We start from the raw sequence: 25,722 nt of genomic DNA on the forward strand, positions 1-25,722 counted from the left end.
CGTACATGTCAGACTCCATCAGCCCCGACGGGGCGAATGGTTCCGATCTCGCAAGCCGGCAGTTCCAGCAGGGAAAGTACACGTACAAGACAGCCGCGAGTCTATGTCTTGCTGGCATTGTCCGGCATGCGACGGCTTTGCAGAGGTCTTTGGACAACGGAGACGAAGCACTATCGTCGGTTGACAGCTTTTGTATTGATCAAGCCAATGAGCTGATCAGCCAATCTAACTTCCTCCTCTCCATTCTCTCCAAGGCACACGAACACCGGCCCAGCCCCCCAATACCACCAACACCCCTCAACACCAGTGCTTCACACCTCCCCCCAACTACAGCAACGGCTATCGACCTTCCGCTAATCCCAACCTCCCCACTCACCCGTCAGCTCCTCGAATCCCGCACAGCCCTCTCCACAACCCTCACCAAGATCTCCTCCCTCTCCTCCCGCGCATCCGGCACGACCCACCGCCGTCTTCTCGAAGACCGGTCCGTCTACACGTCCCGAATCTCGATCTTAGAGGCACGGATTGAGAAGGCGGAGGGGTTGGCGTGGGGCAAGGTTGATACGGAGGGGGTGGTGCTGGGAATGTTGAGGATATGGGAGAAGTGTGGGGATGAGGAGAGGAAGAGGGATTGGGTATGGTATGTGCGGGGGTGGGTTCCGCATGCTATTGTGTTGGCTGCGAACGCTTCTAGGGAGAAGGGCGTCGCGGCGATTGAGAGGGTTGTGCAGGTTTCGGAGGTACTGACAGGGCAGGGTGAAGAAACCCTGGCTGATGCTGTTCTGGACGCCCTTCACAGCGAAGTCGTGAAAGCACTTGAGCCAATGTGGAAGGCACTACCCAAGAAACTCGTCAAACGCCTCGACGACCTCAAGAAAGGCAAGGGCAAGACATCTGCTTCCCACAACCTCGACACCGGACGCAGACGAACTCAGGAAGACGAAGAAGTTGAGCATTGGCTACTAACCCGCGCCTACATCCCCGAATACTCACCAGCAGCACTCACGTCAGAAGACACAACGCAGTCTGAAACCCCAGAAGCTGGGCCTGTGTCTATGCCTATGACTCCAACGCTTGGCTCCTCCGACAAAATCGCACAAACAGCGACCGACGACGCCCTCGACCGACTGGGAGCCATCGTCGCTAAGCTGCGTACGCCGTCTAGGCTGTATGTCGATCACGAACAGGGACAGGAACATGGGACGGAGATGGAGGCGTACGCGTTCCCCTCTGCCCCAACGACTGCGCTGAGGATTGCAATGGAGGAGGCGCAAGCAAGCTTTGATTCGAATGCAGGGTTGTTCGAGCAATCCCCGGAGCGGTGGTTAGGCGAGGCGAACACGGACTCGGGCTCAGGCTCGGGCGGTGAGGAAGCGGAGGATGTAGAGTGGCTCGTTCGGGAGGCCGAGGCCGAGGCCGAGGAGGAGGAACAGAGTCAGGGTAGTGACAGTGACAGTGACGACGAGGATGGAGATGAGGAAATGAAGAAGTTCAGGGAGGACACGAAGAGGAGGATTGCGAAGGCGGTCAAAGACATGAGGAAGCAGAATGCTCATGAAGATGCATCCGACGTCGCTGCTCGTGAATTAATCCCCGAGGACGTCCGCGATGAAACGGAAGCAGCGCCCGTCGCAGTCGACGAAACAGCCGTGGACGACGTCATTGGTCGAGCAATGCAAGAACTCCACATGGAAGACACCAACATCTCATCCGTTATCGGCGGGACGATACCTCGTGTGCTGTCATTGTCGGATCTCCCCGCAGCCGGTGGAGCCGATTCCGAGTCGGAGTCTCCACCCGATGTTGCGCAGAACTATACGAGTCTGGAGGGGGTGAAGGATGGAGTTCTGATTGCGTCGGAATCTCGTGCAGTCACGGGTCAGGGTGAGTCGTCGTTGACGAAAGTTGAGAATCGGAGATTGGGAAATGTGACGATTACGATGGGGGAGGATACGAAGGGGAAGTCGGATTTAGGGAGTAGTGTGAGGGTGCGGGAGGATAATGATGAAAGAGAGAGCTACGATCGTGAGCGAGAAGCTGCGGCGAAGGTTGGGGTACCGGAGGAGGAGGAGGGGAAGGCACGGATTGAGGAAGGTCGTGATCAGCCGGGAAAAGCTGAAGAAAAGCGCAGCCTTGAAGGTCCTGAGGAGCCCGAAACCAGGCGACCTCTCACGATGGAGAATCGACCTGTTGAGAAGCAGGTCTTTGATGAAACTGTCTCAGACGACATGGCTCAAGAATCTGATACTGCTGATCCCGCGTTATCATCCGGGGATGGAGATGAAGCTTTGAAGGAAGGATGCGCGCAAGAAGCGCCTTCACTCGTCAAATTAGAAGGCAACAGAAGGCGCGGCAAGGGCAAGAGAGGCAAGGGAAATAGGAGGGGAAGGTGAAAGTAGGTAGATGACATCGTGATACCCTTTTTACCCACGACCACCATTGTCACCAAATACATGGACCACACCGGCGAGATCCAAGTAACTTCAATACAAATATTAAGGAGATAATCTGACAGCTTTATCAACCTTTTTGCATTTTAACGTATGCATCGGCCAGGTGTGCTGCAGGTTTGTGCATCCCGCCAAAAAGTCCGGAGAACGTACGTCTCGGACGAAAACACCAAAAGGCCGATAGATCAGCGATGGCAGCACCAAGACGAGCACTGCTGCGTCTATCGCAAGCACCAAGAGCACCATGTCTCGCTCAGCAACGGGCTACCTTTGCTTCTACTCCAGTAGTCGCTAGGTCCGACTACGCCGCGAAGCACGCACAAGCCCAGAAGCTGCTCAGGCAGCAGCAGGGAGGCAAGCTCACCAAACAGAAGGCTGGTAGTAAGGGAAAGGAGTCCGCGAAGGATGCCATCCCGTCTTTAATGGACGCCATCAGCGCGCCCGCACGACAGGTGAACCTGCCCAACTTGGAGCCCGCTGTCCTTCTTAACGGGGATGCCGTCGGTACTGTGTACAAATACTCTAAAGACACCCTTGCGAAGCTAAATGCCTTGGACTCCGTCGAGCTCCTCGGAAAGGAGTACTTCGCCCACACCGCATGCGTGATCCGCGTGCAATCCACCGAGATCGCCAAGATCCTCGAAGGCGATGCATCAAGCGAAAACAGACGTATCCTCCTCCACGGACCCATTGGATCTGGAAAGACTTCGCTCTTGATGCAAGCCCAGGCTTACGCTTTCGAGAGCGGATGGGTCGTGATTCACATCCCTAAGGCAGTGGGGTTGGTCGACAACACCACCGCATACTCCTACTCCAGCAAACGCGAACTTTACTTCCAACCCGACATGGCCGCTATCGTCCTCAAACGCGCCTCCGATGCAAACGCCAAGCTTCTCTCCTCCCTCAAGGTCTCCAAACCCTGGAACTTCGACCGCCACACCATCCGCGCAAACTCTTCCCTGGCGGACCTCTGCAAAGCCGGTATCATGGATCCCCTCGTCGCCCCCCACGTCCTCGAGGCCCTCCTCTCCGAGTTGAATGTAGACGGACGTCCACCAACGCTCTTCACCCTCGACCACTTTAACGCAATCTGCCAACCAACAAAATATATGTCCCCGCAACCCCCTCACGCCCCCCTCCACCCCCAGGACTTCCACATCGCGCATACCTTCGCCTCTTACCTTTCCAACACCCAAACCCTCAAACATGGCGCCGTTATCGCCGCTACCTCATCCCGCGTGTCCCCCTCCCGCGCTCTCACCTGCGCCCTGAAGCTCGCAACTCAAAACCCCTACGAAAAACTCGACACCCGCATCGAGCCCATCGTCTCCTCGGCCAAGGCCATCGAGGTCCCTAACTACACCCGTGCGGAGGCAAAGTCGATGTTATCGTACTACGCCAAGACCGGACTCATCCAAGCATCGCAGGAAACCGAAATTGAGGAGGTCCCTGTAGACTTCGAGACGGAGAAGTGGATGGTCACGGCGGGGAATGCGGAGAAGTTGTTTAGGGCTTGTTTGAAGTCGATGCCGTTTATTAAGATGCCGTGGAATTGGGGACGGAAGGTTGATTATGGATCGGGGTTGTAAGCGTGAGGTGACGAGTACGATATCAAAAAGAGAAAGATGATGTACATAGAAGTGAGGGTTTCATATCCATACCCCGCTTTGCATTGCAATTCCCGCCAGATAATAAAATAAGGTATATTTGGGTATCTCTCACTAACGCCGTAGCTTCCATAAATGTCCGCCTCTGGTATATTAGCCCAGCTACTTAACATCTCGCTCACCACACCCTCATAACCGGCAACCTCCCCCCATTCCCATCAGTAGCCTCAATCCCAACCTCAATAGATCCCGCAGAAACAGCCAACCTCACGACCCCCAAACAGAACTCCTCCCAATTCACGCCTTCCTGCATCCGACTAACCCACGTTCCACCAACCGCTCCATCCTCACCACGGCCCCGCAGGAGTGCTATTGTCTTGTTGATCTTGCCCACAACTTCCCAGTTATCGGAGAAGGTGGTTGTCTTTGCCTGGGTTGGACGGGAGACTTCGTCGTCTTCGATAATGTATTCGTGCACGCCGGAAGTGTTGTATTCTGCACAGACACTTTGGATATCGGTAGGTAGTGTGACATGGAGGTCATGGACCATGTCTTTACTGACAGTAGACTCGAGCGGTAGGCTTGATGTCTGCGTACGCTGAATAGCGACAACCGGCGGCGCAGCGAAAGCAGAAGACGGCTCCTCGACCGGCGAATCTTCTTTATTGAACACGGGCGGAGGTCGGTCTATCGGACGAGGAGGCTCAAAGGCCGGGAAACTTAGACGTCCTTGAGGTCTATCAACACGCACTGCCGGAATAGGAACATCCAGCTCCGCCACCTCAACCGGAACCTGGGAAGAAAGTGCCGCCGTCGCCGTCCTCCTCCGATTCTCATGCGGCGAAGAACTCGGTCCCACATCCCTCGGACGCACGAAAGCTTCCATGACACCGACATCGTCATCATTCTGTGCCATTCTTCTCCGCTTCTGTTGTTGGTTTCTCGGAAGTTCGTTTTCGTAGGCTTCATCATCCACAACAGCTCGGCAGAGCGGACGAGGAGGCTGCGGTGGAAGGAACTCATCCTCATCGCCATCCTGCATCACAGGCACCCCACGGGTCGGCCTGCTCGTAGGCTGCTTTGCTGTGGGCCGTCCACCCATCCACGCATCCAAACTCGAAGTACCCTTCTCGACAGGCTGTACCCTCGCCGGACATATCTCACTCTGCGGAGGCGTGGGTTGCCCGTATGGTATAGCAACATTCTGCACCTCCGTGAACGGCCTACGCTCAGAAGCGGCCGCTGGTGTCGCCGGCTCATCCGTGCGTGGTAATGGGACGCGAGAATTCATCTTGGCTAGTGTCCAAGGGTTCTGGGGGACGACGGGGCCCACATCCTCCTCTGCCTCATCGATTAGAACGTTAGTATCCGGAGGCGCAACTCCGGGTACTGGGGCGGTTTTGCGAGGCGGCTCATCGTTGTCTGAGATTTCGTCTGCGTCGTACATGGAAAACTTCCACACGACACTCTCTTTCCGCTGCATAGGCTGCCGCATTTCCTGCGCGTTAGCAGCCCCAACCCAGATTTGTACCCCCATCGCAACGGTTGATGTCACATCTGCCTCAGCTAACGGAAGCTCAGGTAGCCTCTCTCCAGCAACGGTCTCCGCAGATGCGGGCACGCCAACGGGACTCGACAAATCTTCCTTGACGCCGCCGCCAATTTCCAGCACATATTCCTCCTCCTCCTCGACAACTTGCTCTTGCTCCTCCTCCCGCTCAAGCGCATTGATCCCATTGCTATTCATCAACAACCCAAACGCACCCCTCCCTCCCGAAATTACTCCCGTAGTTCTCACAGCCGGTGTATTCGTTTGTTTCACAACCTTCTCCTGCTCTGGTCGCTCCCCATAAACCCCTACCAACACTTTTTCAACAATCCCAATAACCTCCGCAGAATCCCCAAACATGACCCTATCCTTCGCAGGCTCCAAGTTTGGATCATAATACCCTGGCGGACAAATAATATTCATCCACACAAACGGATCAGCAGCCGTCGCTGCTCCGATATTGAAGTAAGATTTCACGAGTGCGATGATCGTTTTTGAATCACCGCGGGTCGAGGAAACAGGGCGTGAGTCGATGTACAGAAAGTGACCTTTCCCACCGACCACGCTTCGATTGGCTTCACGTTTGGGTAGGAGGGCTTGTATGCGAACACCAGAAGCAGCATCCTCTTCTTCGAGCCACACACAATCCTTTACAACCCCTTTACCCAGAACCTTGCCCACAACCTCCTCCACACTCCTACTCGCACTAACAACCCAATCACCCCCCGTCCCTCTCTTCCCCTTATTCCGCAGCTGCAACCCGAACCTGATGGTGGGGTATGCGAGTGCGTAGGTCGTGAGGAGTTTCTTGACGGAGGCGGGCGTGGATGAAGCGCGTTTTTGCATTGTTTGCCGGCGGACGGGGAGGTGGGTGAAGAGGTTTTGGAGGAGGATTTGCGTGCCGGTATCAGCTGCGATGGGTTTTTCGCTGCATACAGCCGCTTTCATCAGCATACATTCCCTACTGGGTACCGCACTTTTCGCATACCTCTTTATCTTGCCCTGCTTGTCAATCTCGCATATAGTAGCCACAGGATCCTTCTTCGTACGCGTCGTGATGGTAAGTTGACCAGCCTGAGCACAACTTGCCAACGCCTCCCCTCTAAACCCCATCGTCCGAACGCCCCTCAAGTCCTCAAAACTCCTCAACTTACTCGTATGATACCTCAACGCCATACTCTCCCTGTCCTCCTTGGGTATACCGTGTCCATTATCTTTGACCACGATAGCGTTTAGGCCGTTATTGTCGAGGGTTACTGTTATGGAGGTTGCAGAGGCGTCGATAGAGTTTTCGATGAGTTCTTTGAGGATGGAGGGGATGTCGATGGCGACTTGGCCAGAGGTGATGAGTCGGACGGTGGAGGAGTCAAGTTGTCTATATGCACCCATTAGACGTCTCCCTTATACACTATTTCCGAGAACATACGTGATCATGGTAGCATTTGTAGCAAGGTGTATGCGAACGCGAAAGCAATCAAAAGGTTAGTTGTTGGACAGGGAGGCGACGCGTGTGGAAGAGGTTCTTTGGGAAACGCGTACCACGCAGCCACGACGCGCAAATCTGCAGCTGGGCGGCCGTGAGCTTGGGAATTCGAAGGCGATCCCGAAGAACACGGAGCCGTGTACGGTCAAGTCAAGTGATACCGCTGGTGATAACCAAATACAAAAGATACAGCACCCGAGTATTCCCAGCTGGTCTCCCACGCTAGTACTGACTGGGCCCTATGATGCTTAACTTAGGAGATCGGACGGGATCCTGTGCTTTCATCATGGTATGGCCGTATCTGACATTTTGGCAATGTTGTGTCATATAACCAGTGCGCCGTTGACCGGTGTCGTTGCACTATGCTATGAAGATCAAACCTCTACCAGAGAAGTCTCAATCAAGATCTGTCTGTCTTCGAAGAAACCATGAACGTTGTAAAGTTCGGCACGTCGACTCCTTTCAAGCGACCCGGAGCCTTTTGTTCGCATGGCATGACACCAACAAGACCTGCCATTTCTCGTTTCAAACTTTCCCCTTGCAATTAGCCGGGCGTGCGATCACGCAATGTACGAAGCAGTGGGTCCACGGTAGCCAGTCGAAGGACGCTTGTTCCCGTCAGCTGCAATTTATTACCGTCATTATGCATCGGTAGGCCTAACTATGGACATCCGCGGCCGGCGTTTGTACGGTATGCGGTACACCCGTGGGAAAAATGAAATCTGTGAGACGTCGTGCACGTGCACGTGCACAACGGAGATGCAAAATAGGGTATATCTTGGTAAGTAATAAGAACGCCCCGGTCCATCCGCCGCCGCATACCATCCAGTGCAACCCTTACAACTCAATCAGATCCCCCACAACCGCCCCCCGATTCAACTTCCTAATCTTCCCCACCATCCACCCCACAGCATTCTCCACCCTCTGCGCCCCCGCAACCACGATACTCTCCGTACTCTGTCTCGACTCTTCTTCATCCCCCTCTGCTTCCCGCACCACCTCCACTTTCCGTCTCGCGGAGGGGAAATACCGAAGGCCGCCTGCGTCAATATCCTTGATTTCCACCTCCCCCACATTCCTGATCCACACCAATTTTCGCTCTCCTTCTAAGTTTGGGTCATCGGTATCGACGAGTCGAGCAGGTTGTGCGCCGATACTGCACTCGTCAATAGGAAGTGTGAGATATCGGGCCCCGCGTGCATGAAGACTATCCGTCGCCCACAACCTATTCGCGCGGCGAATGGAAGCGGGGAGGATACCGTACGCAAGTGATATAAATGGTAAAGTATCAGTATGACGTAGAGGATGCATATAAACCTTTATCGTTCGTTCTGGCGGTGAGGGTTGAGGTGTGTCGGAGTACTTTTGCCACGTGTAGGTTGCGTAGTGGGAGGAGGGTGTCGAGGCAGTCGAGACCGAACTCGTGGAGGTTGACCACGCCGCCTCTGCCGTTCCCGTTCCCGTTTCATTCGCCCCTGCTCTGGCCATGGAGTGTCGTTTGAGCTCATCCGCACTAACACTCCTCCCACCCGCAAACTCATCCCTCGGATCCCTCCTCCACTCAACACTATCCAACCTCCCCCTCCTCCTCCTTCTACTCCAGACCGAATACCCCTCCGTCCTGGTCCCCGCGCTCCCCATATCCCACTCGACATTCTGTACTTCAGGCGAAGAACTCTGTTTCAACGGATGCACCGTAACCGGAAAAAGGGGCGACGACAACGAACGTGACGAACGGGGGCGGATCTGAGACTGACTTGTATCGATGGTCATCGATAGGGCGGATGAGCGTGTCATGGCCTATCAGCAGAAGGAGTGGATGCTGAAGGCATAAGCAACGGTAACGGTGGTGGTTTGTTTGTTTGGACGGTCTCTCGTCTGTTTGGCGTGGTGTACCGGTACGTATACGACGCGGGGCGGGATTGGCGTTGCATGCGCATGGATGGCTGTGCTCCCCAGAGATTTACGGCAGGCATGCGAACCGACGAACAAGTCAAAGCATAAAGTTCAATTGCTGCAAAATATCTATGTGGTACCCCCCTAACAAATAATCGTACACCCACCCCTCCCTTCATTCCCCCAATCGCAATCTACTGAACAAACTTCTCATTCGGAATAACCTCCATCCTCGTCGTACACTTAACCTCCTCCTCAGGAAACTCGCCCCAAAACCCAACAACCCTCTTCATCGCCCCAAAATAGTTCTTCCCAGGCTGAATCTGTCCAATAATCCCCGGTTCCCGATTCTCCACCCTCTGCGGCACGATCAACGGGCGACCGACGAAGGCTTCGAGCGTCATCAACGCAAAGCCAAGGGCTTCTTTCGCGCCTGCTGGAATACCGATTTCGTCGATCATAGTGATACGCGTGTTGGGGAGTTGTTCGCGGAGGTAGTTGACGATGTTGGGGTTATACGAGCCGCCGCCGCCCATGTAGATCTCATCCACGCCGCCGGGGGGTCCGTACCTCTTATAATGCTCGACCAAGGATTGTGCGGTGATTCGGGTAATGGTGGCGACGCAGTCTTCCGGTGAGGCGCCCTTTGCGAGCATGCGTTTGCAAATGTTTTCGCCCCATGTGTCGCCGAAGGTTTCGCGACCGGTGGTTTTGGGGATGTCGTGGGTGAAGTAGTCTGTTGCGAGCATTTCGTCGACGATGGCTTGGTCGACGGTGCCTTTTGCTCCCATGGCGCCGTCTCTGTCGTATTCGAGTTCGCCGTTGGTGAAGTGACGAACAGCGGCGTCGATGAAGACATTACCCGGTCCGGTGTCAAAGTCGTAGCAACCCTCGACGTCGCCGGCGGGGAGGATGGAGAAGTTTGCGATTCCGCCGATGTTCTGGACGGCGCGGTTGAGGGTTGGGTGGCAGAGTAACAAAGAGTCGAGAGCGGCGAAGAGAGGGCAGCCTTGACGTCCGAGAGCCATGTCGCCAACGCGGAAGTTGCCGAGGGTTGTAACACCCGTCTGAGCGGCGATCACGGCGATTTCGGCCATGTCGAGATGCGCACGCTCCTGGTCACCCTCGAAGAGCTCGGGAAGGGGAAGATGCCAAATAGTCTGTCCCTGTCCTCCAATCAAATCAACCTCGCCCTTCCCACCCTGCGTACCCAACTTGAATCCTTCCCTCTCGGCAAACGTCAAAATCGCATTCCCGGTGTTCTCACCCAACTGCATGTTCACCTGCGCGATCTCCTCGGGAGTCGTGGCGTTGTCTTTGATGAGCTTCATCACGCGCTTCTTGAGTTTTTGGGGCATGGGTTCTTCGCCGTAGTTGAGGAGTTTCATCTTGAGTGGGGCGGAGGGGTGTTCTTGGGTGAAGTGGACGCGGACCATGTCGACACCGTCCATGGAGGTACCGGCGTTTGTGCCGATGACGATGAGGGAGAGGCCCTTGGAGCCGTAGGTGTTTTCGGCGGAAGGCATGTCGTTGTGCTGTGTTGAGGAAGAGAGGGAGTGTGAGTGACTTGATGCTGGACGTTGAGGGGGGGGGTTTATATAGACTGGAACTTGTCGTGAGAGACTACCCCAGACAACGCGGAGCCGGAGCCCGGAGCTCAACCCGGGGAACGAACGGGTCCTCTTTCCATCCTGGTTTGTGGGGAATCGGACATTGCGGCTCCGCGGGTTGTGGGGTTGGCGACAGCGCGACTGTGTGGGGAACATCCGCCCCGGGAGAGGTTGCCTTCCTTGGAGCGAGACGACCGAGACGACCGACCTGGCCGCACGTGACGTCGACCTCCAAGTCGAGCCATTCAACAGCATACCGGTACTCCCCACCAATGCCCCCATGACAGACCGTGCGCCCTCCCTCCCCTCTCCTCTCCTCCCCACAGATCGCCTCCCAACCCTCTCTCTCACCCAATCCCTCGCCAAATCCCTCACACCCACAACCCGCCTCCGCACCTCCTCCACTGCCCTCGACGAAGCCCTCGATGGAGGTATCCCGCGTGCTCAAATAACTGAAGTATGTGGACCTCCGGGAAGTGGGAAAACGACGCTGGGGATGCAGGTTGCTGTTGAGGCTGTTAGGGCGGGTGGGGAGGTTGTGTGGATGGGTATGTTTGATCCGTCGCGTGTTGGGTGTTTCTGGTGTGTGGTTGGCTAATTGGTGGCATGTTCATAGTTGCTGGACAACCTCCACCACTCACCCGTCTTCTCGCCATCGTCACCGCTTCCGCCTCCTCCGCCGACGACGAAGAGCCGGAATCCATCCTCCGCAAAATCCACATACTGCACACCCCAACCCTCCCCAACATCCTCTCAACCTTCCTCCACCCCCAAACCCACTTCTCCACAAGCTTCCCACCACCAAACACCTCCCTCATCATCATCGACGACCTCTCCACGCCCGTCTCCACATCCTTCCCCACCGGCATCGACGACCCACCACACGCACCTCCACCTGACGCACCGCACCCAAAACCCAGGGGCGAGAAACCGGAGACTATGCCTATGAAACGCGCACGAATCCTCGCGTCTCTGGGAGCGGGAATGGCACGTATTGCAGCAACCCAAAACACCGCAATCCTCATCATCTCACACATGACTTCACGAATCATCCGCGCTCCACTGTCTACCACACGAGGCGCAGTGCTCGTTCCGTATTTGGGGGAGAGTTGGACGGGGTCGTTGGGGGTGCGGATCACGTTATTTAGGAACGACATACCGACCAAGTTACTTACGCCAGCCCCAACCGCGGCTGGGATGGGGGATGAGGATGTTGGGATTGGGGTGAGGCATGCGTTTATCTCACGCTCGCCGTCGAATGGAAATTCTACGCAGAACAAAACGATCGTGTTTCGTATCACAGACTCAGGCCTCGCCGACCTCCCACTCATCGCTTCAAGCGAAGACCTCGACCAAGCCGCAGCAGCAAGCACCCTGAAACGAAAGAGGCAGATGACGGAGGAGGGGGATTATGGGTGGGTTGAGGAGGAGGAGGAGGGGTGTAGTCAGGTTTTGGAGGGGGTTGAGGAGGAGATTATGGCGACACAGAGGAAGGAGGAGGAGGGATATGATTGAGAGGAGGGCCGAGGGGTCTGTGGGGTACTCTCGACTCCGCCGTCAATTCGATGAAGAGGCGTGTCTCTCGATTCGGTCGATTCGATCGACCCCAGTGTCCGCCCGCAACGCGGTACATGGTGTCTCGGCCTATCTCAAGGCATGGTCTTCCCAGGTTCTCATCCACCTTCTCCTCCTTCGAGGGTTCTGCTCAATCGCGGATGGAAGGCAAGGAATTTTGAAAGGGAATCATGAATCATGGAGCGACAAAATGGCATTCTGCATGCAGAGCGTATGAAACTGTCCGACAACATCCTCGAAGATACTTCCGAAACCTGCCGGCCTGCCGCGGCCGTGAGAGTTCAAAAACGAGTCCAGGAGTACGAGGACTTCCCAAATATCCGCCGTCCATCCCAATTATGATCGCAATCGTGCAATGAGGGTTCATGTAAGTGTATCTTGTCTTTTCGAAATATCAGAAGCTAGTTTAGAATGCCAAAAACGCGTTGAAGCCCAAAAGAACGCCCATACCACCCAATGCCAATCCTCTCCTCGCGAGCGTTGAAGCCCTAACCTTATCTTGCATGTTTTTCTACTCCAGCTTAACAGCCCCTCTCATCGCATCAAACATCTTCACGACCATGCCCATCTCCTTCACATCGTGCACTCTAACGATATTCGCACCAGCCTGGACACTAGCACCAACGACCGCAGAAGTACTCCACTTCCTGTCACCCTCCTCGCCCGTCACACGACCGACAAACTTCTTCCTACTCGGACCAATCAACCAAGGCATTCCGACGAATGCGGGTCGAGAACGCAGTTCATCGAAGCGACGGATGAGTTCGAGGTTCTGCGACGCCGTCTTGGCAAATCCAAGACCAGGATCAAGAATGATATTCCACCTCTTCACTCCCGCCTCCTCTGCCTCCCTGACCCGGGCCTCGAGCTCCTGTCCAACAACATCTACCAAATCACCTTGGTACTTGGTCATAGAGTTCATCGTCTCCGGCGTCCCACGCATGTGCATCAAGCAAACCGGAACATCCAGCTCTGCCATCGTCTTGAACATATCCGGATCAAGCGTACCAGCGGAAACGTCATTAACGATATCCGCACCAGCCTCAACAGCAGCCTTAGCGACCTGCGCACGGTAAGTGTCAACACTGATAGGAACATCAATCCTCGCTGCACGAATCGCCTTGATTGCAGGAACGACCCTCTCGACCTCCTCCTCAACAGGTACCTCGACAGCACCAGGCTTAGACGTCTGTCCACCAACATCGATAATCCCCGCACCATCCTCAACCATCTGCTTCACAGTGCGAACAACATCCTCATCCTTCAACGAGTACTTCCCACCATCGGAGAACGAGTCAGGCGTCAAATTCAGAATCGCCATGACCGTCGTCGGTACCTCCCTCCTCAACGGATCCAATATCAGGACCCTTCCGCGAGGAAGGGGAAGGTAGGCCTCCATCTCATCCACGTCCTTTTTCGGGAGCGCGGACAAATGGGACGCGATCGTCGTGGATGTAAGTGGATGTGCGAGACCAGGAGCCAGATCCGCGAGCGGTTTTAGGACAAATCCTCGCTCGAGCATACCCTTGTGTGGCACGATCAGGTCATCCGTGCTCACGACCTCGTTTCCGAAGAGGACGATATCCAGATCCACGGTTCTAGGGCCCTTCTCTACGGTCTTTACACGTCCGCACTCATCCTCAACAGCCTTCAATTCCTTTAGCAGCTCGTGTGGAGTCATACCAGCCGGAACTGAAACCCTTGCGACGCCGTTCAGGAACGATGGTTGGTCAGTGACGTACATCGGCGCGGTCTCATAGAGCGACGACGTTTGCATGATCTTAATCCCTCTCTTCTCCAATGCCTTGAGCGCAGCGTTGATGTTGCTTGCCTTTTCCCCGATGTTTGCTCCAAGAGCAACGTAAACATCCTCTCTCCTCTCGTGTACTCCGCTTCCGTTGACGGCCTTGCTTCCCTCCTTCTCAGCAGACGCAAAGAACGAAGCTTCACGAGTGATGGTAACACCAGCAGCATAAGCAAACGTCAACGCGCTTGGTTTCTCTGCCGTGACCTTGATCTTTTGCACGCCGCAGTCCAAACACGCGATTTTTGCAATGGCCGTGACGAACGCCTCGACAGTCTTGTAGTCGGATTGTTCGATGTGATCGGTAATAGTGTGTACAGTCGTTCTGAAATCATACCCATGTCCAATCTTGCTGGTATCGCCGTTTAGCACCGGGATAGGCTTGTACAGCTCAAGCTGAATGAACACGTTCTGCTTCTCGACACGTTCCCATGGATTGACACCAATAATGGTGACCAGACGAAGGTTGTCAATGAAAACCATATCCTCACAATCCCTCTTCCCATCCTTCCTCCTCACAATTTCGAGACCCGCCGCATCCGCGCGCAACAACGCTCTCGGCTTCTCAACCCTCACCCTCACCCACTCAGCACCACATTCCTCCCCCAGGGTAACACCCGCAACCCCCTCCGCCAACGCTTCCAGATTCTTGAAATCCCCGTTTTCGACATAATCCGAAACCAATTTGCACATCGTTCCATAATGCAGGGAATACGGGAGGTGATCCGTTGACCCAGCGAGCGCGACGGAGGTCCGACATTCGATGGACAACGTCACCGGGGTCGGCTTCTGTCTCTGCCAATTATCCGGCCCAGTAATCGTCTTCAACGTCAAATTCTTCACATATACCACATCTTGCGGCAACGCGATCTTGTCGCTATTCATCGACATTGCTCTGGCTCCGTGTGCGTTTGCGTATGACCTCGCAGCGAACCCAAGATGGATAGAGGCAAGATAAACAGGTCGACGATACGATATATTTGGCAATAAAGAGGACAGCTGCGCCCTGCGAAAGCGGTTCATATAACGGTATTTTCTCGAGGGAATCGTTTCGCGCTGCCACCGACGCCGATGAGCTTTGGATGCGGTCAAGTCAGGCACCAGCATGGGAACCGGCAATTGCGGTTTTTCCGTGATTTTGTGCCGGGCGAGTTCTTATGGGATTCTTAGATGGATTCTTTCACATTCTTAAATAATTCAATCATGTGAAACGAGATTCATTCATCCCTACCTTTTGTGTTCAGTCTCCATACGGATATCTCACAAACTACTGCTCCTCTTGCACTTGCTCTATTTCTTCCAACTGCTGCTGCTGCTGTTGCTGTTGCTGTTGCGGCTGCTCCATCGCCTGCCCAATCTCCATATTCATATTCCTATCCAGACTCTCCTCCCTCCTCCTCTTATCCAATCTCGCACTAACCTCCCTAATCAACATCATCCCCTCATCGAACTTCGCCCGCGCACGCGCCAACATGCCCTCAAGGGTGTCCTCCCCGGCACCATCCACGCTTTCCGTGCGAGAGGAGTCGAAGCGCTGCACGGCGAATGTGCCAGCGCCTGGGGTTTTGGGGCTTCCAGACCCGCCGAGGGGTCGCCCGGTAGGACGGAACGTGGGGATTGGTCCGGTTTCGTCGATTCTCGTCCCACCCGGCGTGAGCACTCCCCCACCACCAGGCGTAGACATCTCCCCCTCCTCCCCCTCAACCCCAACCATCCTCTTAAACTTCCCCTCCCACAGACTATTCGCCCTCCCCCTTTCCTCAGCACTCAACTGCGTCGTAAAATAATTCGAAATCTTGGATTTGACTTTCCCGACATCCTCGATTCCCCAACGTGCGGCGAATTCGCGCATGAGGGCGTGGGAGCGCGCGCCGGTGGGGCGGATCATGCCCCGGGTCCAGAAGTAGTGGTGGAAGTCGGTTGACATGGGTTCGGTCCATTTGAGGTAGGGGACGGCTGAGCCAGAGCCTTTTGGGCGGCCGGGGCCGCGTTTCTGGGTTAGAGGGGTTTCGGGGTTCGGGGTGGTGTTGTCGACGGTTGTGTTAGATCGCGTTATGGGACCGGGGTGGGTAGTGTCGTGCTGATCCTCACCGGTGTGCTGCTCGGCGTCTTCGATTTCGAGGTTGCTGACCTTCCTCGGTCTTCCTCTCCCGCGCTTCGCAGGCGGTTCCTCGAGATCTTGCTCCTCATCCTCTGTCAAGAGCCGCGTCTCCCGATTCCCAGGCCTATCCTCCAACACCTGCCTCTGTGCCTGCTCATACTCCCTCAACACATCATCCTGACTCTGACTCCCTTGGATCGTGATGGAATCATCCCTGCTCGGAGCTTGTTGCGGCGCAGGCTGGAGCCCATGAGGAGGGAGCTGAGCCTGTGCCGCCATGGCGGCGGTCATGGCCTGGAACACAATCTGCTGATGGGTCTGGTTCTGCTGGGCTTGAGAGTTTAGCATTGCTTCGGCGAGCCTTGGGTCCATCGTGGGAGTTCGTGGAGAGGTGATTATTGGGGTTTGAGTTAAAAGGGAGGTTATCGAGCGTAGCACTATGCAGTGAGTTGCATGAAGACCTTCCAGGTGCATTTGTCGCTCCAAGACTTTCAATATAAAAAGTGGAGGTGATGACACGAGTTTTCGATTGAAATTTAGCAAATAAAACGTGCCTCAAGTTTCCCCTCCCAGCTCAGATGAACATGACTGGCGATGGCGTGCTCTCCTCTGCGGCCCCGGTCTCTGCTTATGCAGGTTGAGCCGCTGCTCATGATTTTTGGCCCGACGGTAAACTCCCCTCGATCTTTCCATCCACCAGGCGATCCGCCATCTATTACCCCTCCCTCCACTCTCTACAATGTCCTTCGCCGCATCCTCCCTCCGTCCCGCCACTCGCGCAGCCATTGCATCGGCCGTTCGCCATGCCTCTACCCACCACAAGATTGTCATCATCGGTGGCGGTACGGGTGGTATCAACATCGCAAACCAGCTTCTCGATACCTACGCTCGTGAAGCCAAGTCTTCCGGTACCCTGGCGTTGAAGAAGGATGATATCGCGATTGTCGACGGTGCCTCCGTTCACCACTACCAGCCCGGATGGACTTTGGTCGGTGCCGGTCTCGCCAACAAGACTGACTTGAACCGTCCCTTGGCTTCCCTCGTCCCCGCAGATGTCAAGCTCCACAACACTAATGTCGCCGAGATCGATGCCGCGGCGAACAAGATTACTACTGGGACGGGTGACTCGATTACCTACGACCACCTCATCGTCGCCGCCGGTTTGGACATCAAGTGGGGCGCCATTGCTGGACTCCCCGAGACCTTGGGCAAGAATGGTGTCTCCTCCATTTACAGCTACGACACCTGTGACGTCGCCCAAAACGACATCAAGGCCCTCAAGTGCGGAAAGGCGATCTTCACCCAGCCCGCTGGTGTCGTCAAGTGTGCCGGTGCGCCCCAGAAGGTGATGTGGATGGCGGAGGATGCATGGAGGAATGCAGGTGTTCGTGATGAGATTGACTTGGAGTTCAACACGGGCATGGGCGCAATGTTTGCCGTGCCTAAGTACGCCAAGGCACTCGAGCAACTCCGTGTCGACCGTGGCGTAAAGGGTGCATTCACCTCTGACCTCGTCGCAGTCGATGGTCAAGCCCATATCGCAACCTTCAAGCAAGCCGACGGCACCACCGTCGACAAAACCTTCGACCTCCTCCACGTCGTCCCCAAGATGGGTTCCCACGCTTTCGTTGCTAAATCTGCCTTGGCTGACGCAGCGGGTTTCGTCGACGTTCACTCCGCTACCCTCCAGAGCAAGAAGTTCGATAATGTGTGGTCGTTGGGTGACTCCTCCTCCCTTCCCACCTCCAAAACCGCCGCGGCAATCTTCTCTCAGACCCCCGTCCTTGCACACAACTTCCACCGCGTCGCGCACGGAAAGACCGCGAACGCATCCTACGACGGATACACCTCCTGCCCCCTCCTCGTCTCGTACGGCAAGTTGATTTTGGCGGAGTTCAAGTATGGTGGAGTGCCTGATGAGACTTTCGGCGGTAAGTTTGGTTTCGACCAGGCTAAGCCGGCGAGGTTCGCGTATCATTTGAAGAAGGATGTGTTCCCGTGGGCTTACTTTAATTATGGTGTGAAGGGACAGTGGTTTGGCCGTAACTCTTTCTTTAGGCCCACTTTCAACTGAGCGTGGAATGTGGAGCGTCGGAAGCAGTAATTGGTGAATTGGGATCATTCGGTATGGAGTTAATGGTAGACATATGTCATTCAATTTTGCAATAGAATCGCTTGTTAGACATTTTGTTGGTGCCGGATCATTGGAGGGCATGCTGGTAATGTTGTAGTGCCCCGAAGGATATCCTGCTGAACGGCAACAAAACGACCAACCTGGGACTCGAACCCAGAGCCTTCTCCTTAGGAGGGAGACGCGCTACCAAATTACGCCAGTCAGCCTCCGTTCTTTTTTCCTAAAACGTTAATCATCCATAAGTCATTTCCAGGAAATCAGCTATACTACTCACTACACTACCGGTCCTCTCCCTTACCACCCGCTCGTTTTCGGACCAAAGTGCCACAGTCGGCCCTCGTATCTGCTTCCTGGACAGCTCCTCGGACCGCTTTTGTTCTCGTCAATCCCCTGGCAGATATCAATGCTTGTTCGCACTCTTCTGATATCAGTTGTGTGAGGATGCTTTTTTAAATACTCAACTGGATCTGTGTAGTGGATACCACACATTCGGAGGTAGTCTTCTCGGTAAGGATGGTTGAGGTGCCGGGTCTTCAAGTACGTCGCTAGTTGGTGCCAAAGATTGCAACCCATTGATTTCCTATTGCCATTGTCTGACTTCCACCTCTCATAGTGGGCAGTAAAGACCGCCCCACCTTCAGGGTACCCGTAATTCAACCATTGATTGAGCAGCCAAAGTGCATCACCATGCTTAGGGGGATCCCTGTATTTGTCCAGATTCTTTTGTCCTGCTTTGGGTAACTCCTGACCGCGGGGTATGATGGGGTTAGGGGGGGGGGTTGTCGCTGTCGCTTGAGCACAGGTGGAATGAACCCGGCGGTGCCACTCGCTCGAGGCTTGTTGACAAGTGAGGGAAGCCTACCGGCGCTGGGAGCATCTGGGTCTGGACCCATCTTTGCACCCATGAAACCATATTGCTTTTGAGGCTGAGCTGTGTTTGCTGATGTAGCTCCATTGAACATCACTTCATCCCACAAAATGCGAAAGTCACCAGTGAGCCTCTCGTAAGGAAAATAGACCTTGTGCTTGTGATTTTGTGGTAACAATGACTGACCCTTGGCCTCTCTGATAACAACACTGTCCTTCGTAAAGTACAAAAACCGCGAATCCTGAGGAGTTTGGGGTATAGCTATGCCGTAGACTCGGGCACTCACTGCTGTCTAATTGGTGGGAGTTCTTTGCCAGTATAACGGAAACTGCCCACTGCTTCCTATGGAGACCTCCATCCCATTGAATGCACAGGTTTCCTGGTACTTGGCCTCCTCGCCTGATCTCCTGTTCCTTTGCTTCTCCGGCCCGAAATGATTCACAGGAAGCTGAGCCCGCATCTGTCTGTCAGCCTCTTTGCAGGCCAACTCCCGCTTCTCCTGGTCTTCCATCCAACTATCGTTCAAATTCGAAGACCCTGCTGGGGCAAACTGCCGAAGTAGGCGGTAAAAAGCAGCGGACCACTCACCCTCGCAACTGCGCATGACCCAGTGGATGACATGGCATAGGCCACACCTTCTCCCCGGGTATTGACCCATGAGAACTATTCATCACGAGACTCACGAGGAATGTGCCTGTGAAGGTCTGGCAAATTCAATCGCCAGAGTCATAATGGTTGCATGGTATGACTTTCACTGTTAGGTTTACCCTCCACCAAAAAGCTCCCAAATCTCAGTAGGTACTTCTGTCTTGGGCAAGTTGAGGAGGTTGAGCGGAGAAGGTAGTCCTAGGTTGGAGGAACAGATTTTGATCCTCATGATGCGAGAGATGACTGTCACAGGCGCCACCAGCTTGGCAATTGAGCAGCAAAGACTCATTGAACAGGGCGATCAGGACTTGCTCTCTGTGATCGACATGGACCTGGTGGTGCTGGTTCTTGTCAAAGCGTAACCTGGCTGAAGAAAACTCATAAAGTGTTGTCTGAACCGAAATCCTCGCACTTGCTTCTTCCATATTATCCTCCAGGTCCAGCTGTTGAAAGACTTCCGTAATTGTACCAGACGAACCTTCAAGCAAGGTGTTGGGTGCGCCCACAGTACTCTCAACCTCAGAACCATACTTCAACTCCATACAATTCAGGAATGCAGCAATAATACCAGTCCTGCGCCTCTTCACATCTTCCATATGGCGGTTCCAAGGCCTCTTCCCTTCTCCGCAAGTTTCAATAACTGAATACACATCCTCTCCTCATACTCCATCTTATGGTCCTGGATGTACTCAACCCAAAGCTTCATTTCCGCAAAGTGAAGGCCTTGTTTACACCAACCCTCCATGACCTTCTTCGAACCTTTTACCTCCACATTGAAAGACCCAAGGTAGAGGATCTGGCAGTCTTCATGAGGTGTAAGAGAAGTCTGGTTGGATTCCAACAAGGAAAACACCAACTTCAACTCATCATCAGTGACATGGAGGGGACGGGTCAAAAGCTTGTCAAAGACATCCATCCCAGCCTTAGTCTCATCCTTCCTCTGATTGCCATCTCCACTTTGCTGGTGTTCATTGCACACGGGCCTGGTGTTGGTGAAGCCATGTGCTTGCGCTTGGTATTCTGCCGTGGCGGACAGACACCTGGTCCGGAGTTCGGTCTCCTCAGATTCATTGCAAGTCACGGGTCGTAGATGTACTTCACGTAATCGACAGAGTGGAAGCGCACACGTATGCGACTCTGTACTTCACGAGTAGGCGATTGGTGACTCCGTACTTCACGGGTACGAAGCGTATGGCTTCACAACTTCACGGGTCGACGGTAGACAGTAGATGTACTTCACGTTTCCGACTGCGTACTTCGCGGGTTGGCAGATTAGATGTAGATGCGACTTTGACTCAACGTACTTCGGCACAAGGCTTCACTCACACTTGACGTACCTCTTTGAGTACCCTCGGGCCCCTCCCGTCTCTCCGCCCATGTGCTCGAGCCTCTCTCCGACTGGTACCGTTTCTGGCTGTCTGTTCTTTTGACATGGCTATGGACGAGCGTAGGGATTGCGATCAGTAGCTTTTTGGACTGTTTAATTCAGTCAGCGGGGAGGTGGACGTAGCGGGAGCGGTCCGTTGCATGATATGCGGAGAACCGAACGGCATTCGAAGCTGTACGATTGCGTCCCTAAAATGCTTCTGGGCAGGACACTACTAAGGACGTGAAGAGTTATGGAAAAGAGAATAGAGAAAAGGGAAAAAGGAAGGGAAGAAGAGAACACAACGGCTAGGGAGTAGATTGAGACATTGTTATCTTAAAAAGACATAGGAGCACAAAAAATAACTCAGGCTGACTGGCGTAATGGTAGCGCGTCCGCCTCCTAAGCGGAAGGTTCTGGGTTCGAGTCCCAGGTTGGTCGTCTTCAAACACTTTTTGGGCGGCCGCACGCTCGCCCACAACAATTTTGGGCCCGATTCTAACGGGACTCATTGAATGGTTGGATATTACTTAGCATGCCTTCGTGATACTTACTGACTTACGCATGGGAAATGCAATAATCGTCTTACACGCACGCACATCTGGGTCCTCACGTGATGCCCGGACGTATCGCTTTATTTCGAATTCAATTACTGGAGGAAGTTGAGATGCCCAAACAACGATTACGCAAATCGTACTTTTGCAATTCTCTGTTACTGCAAAGCCACACGACACTGCTCTAATGTCTTAATCTGCTTCCCATCCGCGTCAAAGTTCGTTGATTCAAGCCAAGTCACAAGCGCCTTCTCCAACCTCGCCCACTCGAAATCACAGAAAGCGAACCACGCTGTATCTCTATTCCTCCCCTTCACCACCATATGCTGCCTGAAAACACCTTCTTCCTTGAACCCGAATCGCAACGCCGCAGCCCGACTTCGGCTGTTACCATTATCGCACTTCCATTCAACACGGCGATTCCCGAGCTCGATAGCGTATCGCATAAGAAGGAACACTGCCTCTGTGCTCATTGGTGTTCGCTGCATCGCGCTGGTAAAGACGATGTGGCCAATTTCTGTGACGCCATATTCTGGCGTGATTCTCAGAAATGCGAAGAACCCGACAGCTCTCCCGGTTTGCTTATTGATCACAGCCCAGAAGAAAGGATCATTGTTTTGCGTATAGTCCCTGATCCATGCTTCAAAATCCTCCAATGACGAGAATGGTCCGTAAAACATGTAGTTCCATGTGAGCGGATCTGCTTTCGGGCCGGCAAGTGCTTCGTAAAGGTCTCGGGCGTGGGACGGACGCAGCGGTTCAATTCGTACAAAGGCGCCGATAAGGATTGTTCGCTCAGGTAGACGCGCAGGGCGCCAGTCTTCAAATGCCTCTACTTTTGACATAGCTGTGTATAGTTGTAGCAATTGCGATCACGGATTTGTTTCGCGCTGTCGCAAGCGATTGAGTCATGGCGCGGGAGCGGACCGTTAACCGATACGGGACCCGCCCGGCAGATGAAGCCGCAGCGCTGCGTTCCAAATTGCTTCGGGTAGAATCTCGGTAAATTACAGAGCTCCGTGTATGACCAGCTCATTTATAAAATCCAAGAAGAGCCTGCATCAGCGCCCCCGCAGGATTGTACAGATGGACCATGATGTCGGTAAGCGTGGGAAATAGAGGATCTATACGACGTTCATGTGCTATGAGACCGTAACCACGCCACGTGAAGTGCGTACTGATATGTGTGCAACCCCTCGAACGCATTTGTGCGTCCGTAGAGCAGCATATGATCAGGATGCTAGAGCTAGCTGTACTTCCTCACACTTTTCAGGTCGAACATTCCGATTGCCATGCACCATGTAAATTTGGCAGGAGCTGTAGGAGAAAAGCGCCGGTTGGTGAGACCACGACCGAAGCCGACGAGGAAGGGTCATAGGAGGATGACCTCCTGTCCGGATCCGTTGCGTTTTTTGCCGCGATAGAATGTGGGGTACCGTTTCCATACTTGGGATGGTGTTTCCATGAGCTCATCTTTTCAATATTTGATGAAACAAGATAGTGTCAGATACGGCCATACCATGATGAAAGCACAGGATCCCGTCCGATCTCCTAAGTTAAGCATCATAGGGCCCAGTCAGTACTAGCGTGGGAGACCAGCTGGGAATACTCGGGTGCTGTATCTTTTTGCTCCTGCTTGCTTGTGAGTTCTTTTGTCCACTGATACATAAATGAGACTTTGTCTCCCGTGTACGGCATGCCCCTTCAGTCAGCGGATAGAGAAGATGTCGTGAGTGTCTAGTGATGAGGAAGAGGCAACGGGTTCGCGCAGGGGAATGAGCCGGGGAAGTACGTCGTCACTATGATGAGATTGCTAAGATGAGGTAGACGTGGAAAATAATCGCACTTTCAAACTTTCCATTGCTAAACTCATCCAAGAAGTGAAGAATAACAATCCGCTAACGACATTTCCAAAAGCAAGGCCGTAGCCTAAAAATCTTATCTAGACATATCAAAACAATATCATGACAATCCCCTAACAAAACGCAAATCCACCTTAGTTGGCGGTAGCAGCAACAGCCTCAGCGTTGTGCTTGTGAGTCTTCGTCGCCTGATCACCCTGCCTCACGATCTTCTGACCCATGGTGTCCTTCGGGGGATCCACAGTCTTCCTCTCCCTCATCTCAGCCTCACGCATACTCTGCTTCCATATCTCGACTTCCATACCACCACGGACAACAGCGACACGCATGGTAGCGAGGAGGTTGTGAGCAGCGTTAGAGTGGTCGTAAACACCACCGTTGAAGGCAGAAGTCATATCCTTTCCGATACCAGAGCGGATAAGAGCAATACCTCCAGGGTGCTGATTAACGAACTCGGAAACATCGTGAACGACACCAGCGACGAGAACGAGTTTCTTGCCGGCCTTGGACTGCTCCTCAAAGTCGTCGTAGGACATGATGGGGAGGGTCTCGATGGGAATACCCCAATCGAGCACGGAACGGCGCTGGTCGAGCTTCTTCTGGGCTTGCATGACCAAACCCTGCTGAATTGCGTTCTCGTTGAACTGCTTCAAGTCGGACGCCAAACCAAGAACCTTACAAGTCCAGATAACCCACTTGGTGGGGTCGTACTGCCACCAGCGGATAGCGTTACGGTAGTCAGAGGGGAAGGTGTGATGGAAGTTGTGGTAACCCTCACCGAGAGTAACGAGAGCGGTAACGACGTGGTCACGGGGGGAGTGACGGTCATCGAAAGGCTGGTCACCGAGCCAGTGAGCGAGGGAGTTGACGCAGAAAGTAGCGTGGTGAACGAAGACCAAGCGGCAGATAGCAGCGTAGAAGAATCCACCCTTCCAGTCACCCCAGCAGAAACCAGCGACGACGGTAGGGAAGATAAATCCCATAACGAACAGGGTCTTGATGTAGTTCTTGTGCTGCCAGACGACGATGGGGTCGGCGTTAAGGTCGGAGATATCAGTACGGCCGATCTTCTTGGGGTTCTGCTTAAGGAGCATCCATCCCAAGTGAGAGTAAAGGAGACCCTTGCGAACGGAGTAAGGATCCTTCTCAGTGTCGGTAAAACGGTGGTGAGCACGGTGATCGCGGGACCACCACCTGATAGAACCCTCAACGGCACCGCCACCGACGGCGGCCAAGAAGAGACGCAGAGGGAACGAGGCGGAGTAGGACCTGTGTGCCCAGAGACGGTGGTAACCGGCGGTGATACCGAGACCGGTCATGAAGTAGTAGATGACGGCCCAGAGAGCGGTCTTCATGTGGATGGGAACGTAGAGGAGACCGTACAATCCGAGCAAAGGTGGGAGGGTAAGGACACCGACGTTCAGCCAGTTAAAATGCTGGTGCCAGTTATCCCGGGTCCATGGCTGGTCAATGATGTGAAGCTTCTCCTCAGACAAGACTGCGGTTCCGGGGGTGTCCGAAACGACAGTGGTGTTGCGAGAAGTGACCTTCGTGGCCGAAGGCGCAGACGAAGAAGAAGTTGCTGCAGACATGATTGACTGTAGTGTGGACTTCTCTGGATGTTGGTACGAACCGACGCTGTGAGTGGATCGAGTTGTTGCTTTATACGAAAGATAGGCGAGAAGGCAATTGAGACCGACTCAATTGGCTATGTATGACCACCCGGCGTAAAGCTGCGAAATGAACTCGGAAAAACGAAAGGACACCGGCTTGGGGCGGGAGTCTCTTGGCGAACTGTTGGGGGTGTGGGGGTATAGACCTGCTGATCCGGGTGACCTCACCGACAGAGTGAACGACAGACGGGTTGGGGATATCGCTGTGGGTGGGATCCTCGCGGGCTTCTTAATCCTCTGCGGGGGGGGGCGAAATCTCGTGTGGCACCGGGGAGGCCAGATTTTGTTGGGGCACTCGGAGACGCGCAGCGCGACCGAAAATGCGCAAGTTCCCTTGGTTGGGGGCAAAACAACCCGTAACTGGAGCTTATGCCCTGCTGGAACCCGACATGTGGGCAACGTCAAGCATAAATCTTCTGACGAAATCGTTGGAATCTGTATGGAAAGGGTCCAAGGCAAGGCAAGCCTTCGGTAAAGGCTCTGGTTTTGGTTAAGCTATGCATGTCGGCGGAGCGGGTGCGCAGTACCACGGACACTCGTTT

The 25,722-nt window shown here is 54.1% G+C and overlaps 13 protein-coding genes and 2 non-coding genes across 15 annotated transcripts; 4 read left to right on the forward strand and 11 right to left on the reverse strand.

Annotated features, from left to right (window-relative positions):
• Window positions 1-1,205: 1,205 nt before the first annotated feature.
• Window positions 1,206-1,736, reverse strand: SAICODRAFT_31190 (uncharacterized protein). The gene has a single exon (XM_019167866.1). The coding sequence runs from the start codon at window positions 1,554-1,556 to the stop codon at window positions 1,353-1,355; it is 204 nt and encodes a 67-aa protein (XP_019022640.1). The 5' UTR covers window positions 1,557-1,736; the 3' UTR covers window positions 1,206-1,352.
• A 905-nt stretch (window positions 1,737-2,641) lies between these two features.
• On the forward strand, window positions 2,642-4,039 carry SAICODRAFT_26624 (uncharacterized protein; the record flags this gene model as incomplete). The annotated part of the gene is made up of 1 exon (XM_019166952.1): window positions 2,642-4,039. The coding sequence occupies one exon, from the start codon at window positions 2,642-2,644 to the stop codon at window positions 4,037-4,039; it is 1,398 nt and encodes a 465-aa protein (XP_019022641.1).
• A 118-nt stretch (window positions 4,040-4,157) lies between these two features.
• On the reverse strand, window positions 4,158-7,125 carry SAICODRAFT_72487 (uncharacterized protein). The gene is made up of 3 exons (XM_019170772.1): window positions 7,033-7,125; window positions 6,595-6,981; window positions 4,158-6,534 (listed from the first exon to the last, which is right to left on the reverse strand). Exons 1-3 carry the CDS (start codon window positions 7,038-7,040, stop codon window positions 4,236-4,238), a joined length of 2,694 nt encoding a protein of 897 aa, XP_019022642.1. The 5' UTR covers window positions 7,041-7,125; the 3' UTR covers window positions 4,158-4,235.
• Window positions 7,126-7,926: 801 nt separating this feature from the next.
• Window positions 7,927-8,886, reverse strand: SAICODRAFT_26626 (uncharacterized protein; the record flags this gene model as incomplete). The annotated part of the gene is made up of 1 exon (XM_019166953.1): window positions 7,927-8,886. One exon carries the CDS (start codon window positions 8,884-8,886, stop codon window positions 7,927-7,929), a length of 960 nt encoding a protein of 319 aa, XP_019022643.1.
• A 216-nt stretch (window positions 8,887-9,102) lies between these two features.
• SAICODRAFT_31191 (UPF0075-domain-containing protein) lies at window positions 9,103-10,765 on the reverse strand. The gene has a single exon (XM_019167867.1). The coding sequence runs from the start codon at window positions 10,509-10,511 to the stop codon at window positions 9,180-9,182; it is 1,332 nt and encodes a 443-aa protein (XP_019022644.1). The 5' UTR covers window positions 10,512-10,765; the 3' UTR covers window positions 9,103-9,179.
• A 436-nt stretch (window positions 10,766-11,201) lies between these two features.
• On the forward strand, window positions 11,202-12,110 carry SAICODRAFT_26628 (uncharacterized protein; the record flags this gene model as incomplete). The annotated part of the gene is made up of 1 exon (XM_019166954.1): window positions 11,202-12,110. One exon carries the CDS (start codon window positions 11,202-11,204, stop codon window positions 12,108-12,110), a length of 909 nt encoding a protein of 302 aa, XP_019022645.1.
• Window positions 12,111-12,681: 571 nt separating this feature from the next.
• On the reverse strand, window positions 12,682-14,859 carry SAICODRAFT_59645 (Dihydropteroate synthase; the record flags this gene model as incomplete). Its single annotated transcript, XM_019169694.1, has 1 exon — window positions 12,682-14,859. The coding sequence occupies one exon, from the start codon at window positions 14,857-14,859 to the stop codon at window positions 12,682-12,684; it is 2,178 nt and encodes a 725-aa protein (XP_019022646.1).
• A 314-nt stretch (window positions 14,860-15,173) lies between these two features.
• On the reverse strand, window positions 15,174-16,613 carry SAICODRAFT_146366 (uncharacterized protein). Its single transcript, XM_019165523.1, has one exon. The coding sequence runs from the start codon at window positions 16,547-16,549 to the stop codon at window positions 15,242-15,244; it is 1,308 nt and encodes a 435-aa protein (XP_019022647.1). The 5' UTR covers window positions 16,550-16,613; the 3' UTR covers window positions 15,174-15,241.
• Window positions 16,614-16,814: 201 nt separating this feature from the next.
• On the forward strand, window positions 16,815-18,149 carry SAICODRAFT_36270 (sulfide-quinone oxidoreductase; the record flags this gene model as incomplete). The annotated part of the gene is made up of 1 exon (XM_019168484.1): window positions 16,815-18,149. The coding sequence occupies one exon, from the start codon at window positions 16,815-16,817 to the stop codon at window positions 18,147-18,149; it is 1,335 nt and encodes a 444-aa protein (XP_019022648.1).
• Window positions 18,150-18,341: 192 nt separating this feature from the next.
• Window positions 18,342-18,415, reverse strand: SAICODRAFT_t122. The gene has a single exon. It is a non-coding gene; the product is annotated as a tRNA-Arg (tRNA).
• An 88-nt stretch (window positions 18,416-18,503) lies between these two features.
• Window positions 18,504-20,321, reverse strand: SAICODRAFT_26632 (uncharacterized protein; the record flags this gene model as incomplete). Its single annotated transcript, XM_019166955.1, has 6 exons — window positions 18,504-19,045; window positions 19,072-19,369; window positions 19,430-19,627; window positions 19,666-19,740; window positions 19,761-19,771; window positions 19,880-20,321. 6 exons carry the CDS (start codon window positions 20,319-20,321, stop codon window positions 18,504-18,506), a joined length of 1,566 nt encoding a protein of 521 aa, XP_019022649.1.
• SAICODRAFT_8834 (uncharacterized protein) lies at window positions 20,309-20,641 on the reverse strand (the record flags this gene model as incomplete). Its single annotated transcript, XM_019171548.1, has 1 exon — window positions 20,309-20,641. One exon carries the CDS (start codon window positions 20,639-20,641, stop codon window positions 20,309-20,311), a length of 333 nt encoding a protein of 110 aa, XP_019022650.1.
• An 819-nt stretch (window positions 20,642-21,460) lies between these two features.
• SAICODRAFT_t121 lies at window positions 21,461-21,532 on the forward strand. Its single transcript has one exon. It is a non-coding gene; the product is annotated as a tRNA-Arg (tRNA).
• Window positions 21,533-21,803: 271 nt separating this feature from the next.
• SAICODRAFT_36271 (GCN5-like N-acetyltransferase) lies at window positions 21,804-22,490 on the reverse strand (the record flags this gene model as incomplete). Its single annotated transcript, XM_019168485.1, has 1 exon — window positions 21,804-22,490. One exon carries the CDS (start codon window positions 22,488-22,490, stop codon window positions 21,804-21,806), a length of 687 nt encoding a protein of 228 aa, XP_019022651.1.
• A 1,151-nt stretch (window positions 22,491-23,641) lies between these two features.
• Window positions 23,642-25,099, reverse strand: SAICODRAFT_36272 (putative delta-9 desaturase; the record flags this gene model as incomplete). The annotated part of the gene is made up of 2 exons (XM_019168486.1): window positions 23,642-24,994; window positions 25,055-25,099. The coding sequence occupies 2 exons, from the start codon at window positions 25,097-25,099 to the stop codon at window positions 23,642-23,644; spliced, it is 1,398 nt and encodes a 465-aa protein (XP_019022652.1).
• Window positions 25,100-25,722: the final 623 nt, after the last annotated feature.

Source organism: Saitoella complicata, assembly GCF_001661265.1.
Source record: "Saitoella complicata NRRL Y-17804 unplaced genomic scaffold SAICOscaffold_19, whole genome shotgun sequence".
Taxonomy (NCBI): domain Eukaryota; kingdom Fungi; phylum Ascomycota; class Saitoellomycetes; order Saitoellales; family Saitoellaceae; genus Saitoella; species Saitoella complicata.

Coding starts and splice junctions, on each gene's coding strand:
- SAICODRAFT_72487 (XM_019170772.1), bottom strand. Junction 6,535..6,594: donor AAGCAGGGCAAGATAAAGAG/GTATGCGAAAAG, acceptor GGCTGTATGCAG/CGAAAAACCCATCGCAGCTG.
- SAICODRAFT_31191 (XM_019167867.1), bottom strand. CDS start 10,511: ATGCCTTCCGCCGAAAACACCTACGGCTCCAAGGGCCTCTCCCTCATC.
- SAICODRAFT_31190 (XM_019167866.1), bottom strand. CDS start 1,556: ATGAGCATTCTGCTTCCTCATGTCTTTGACCGCCTTCGCAATCCTCCT.
- SAICODRAFT_146366 (XM_019165523.1), bottom strand. CDS start 16,549: ATGCACCTGGAAGGTCTTCATGCAACTCACTGCATAGTGCTACGCTCG.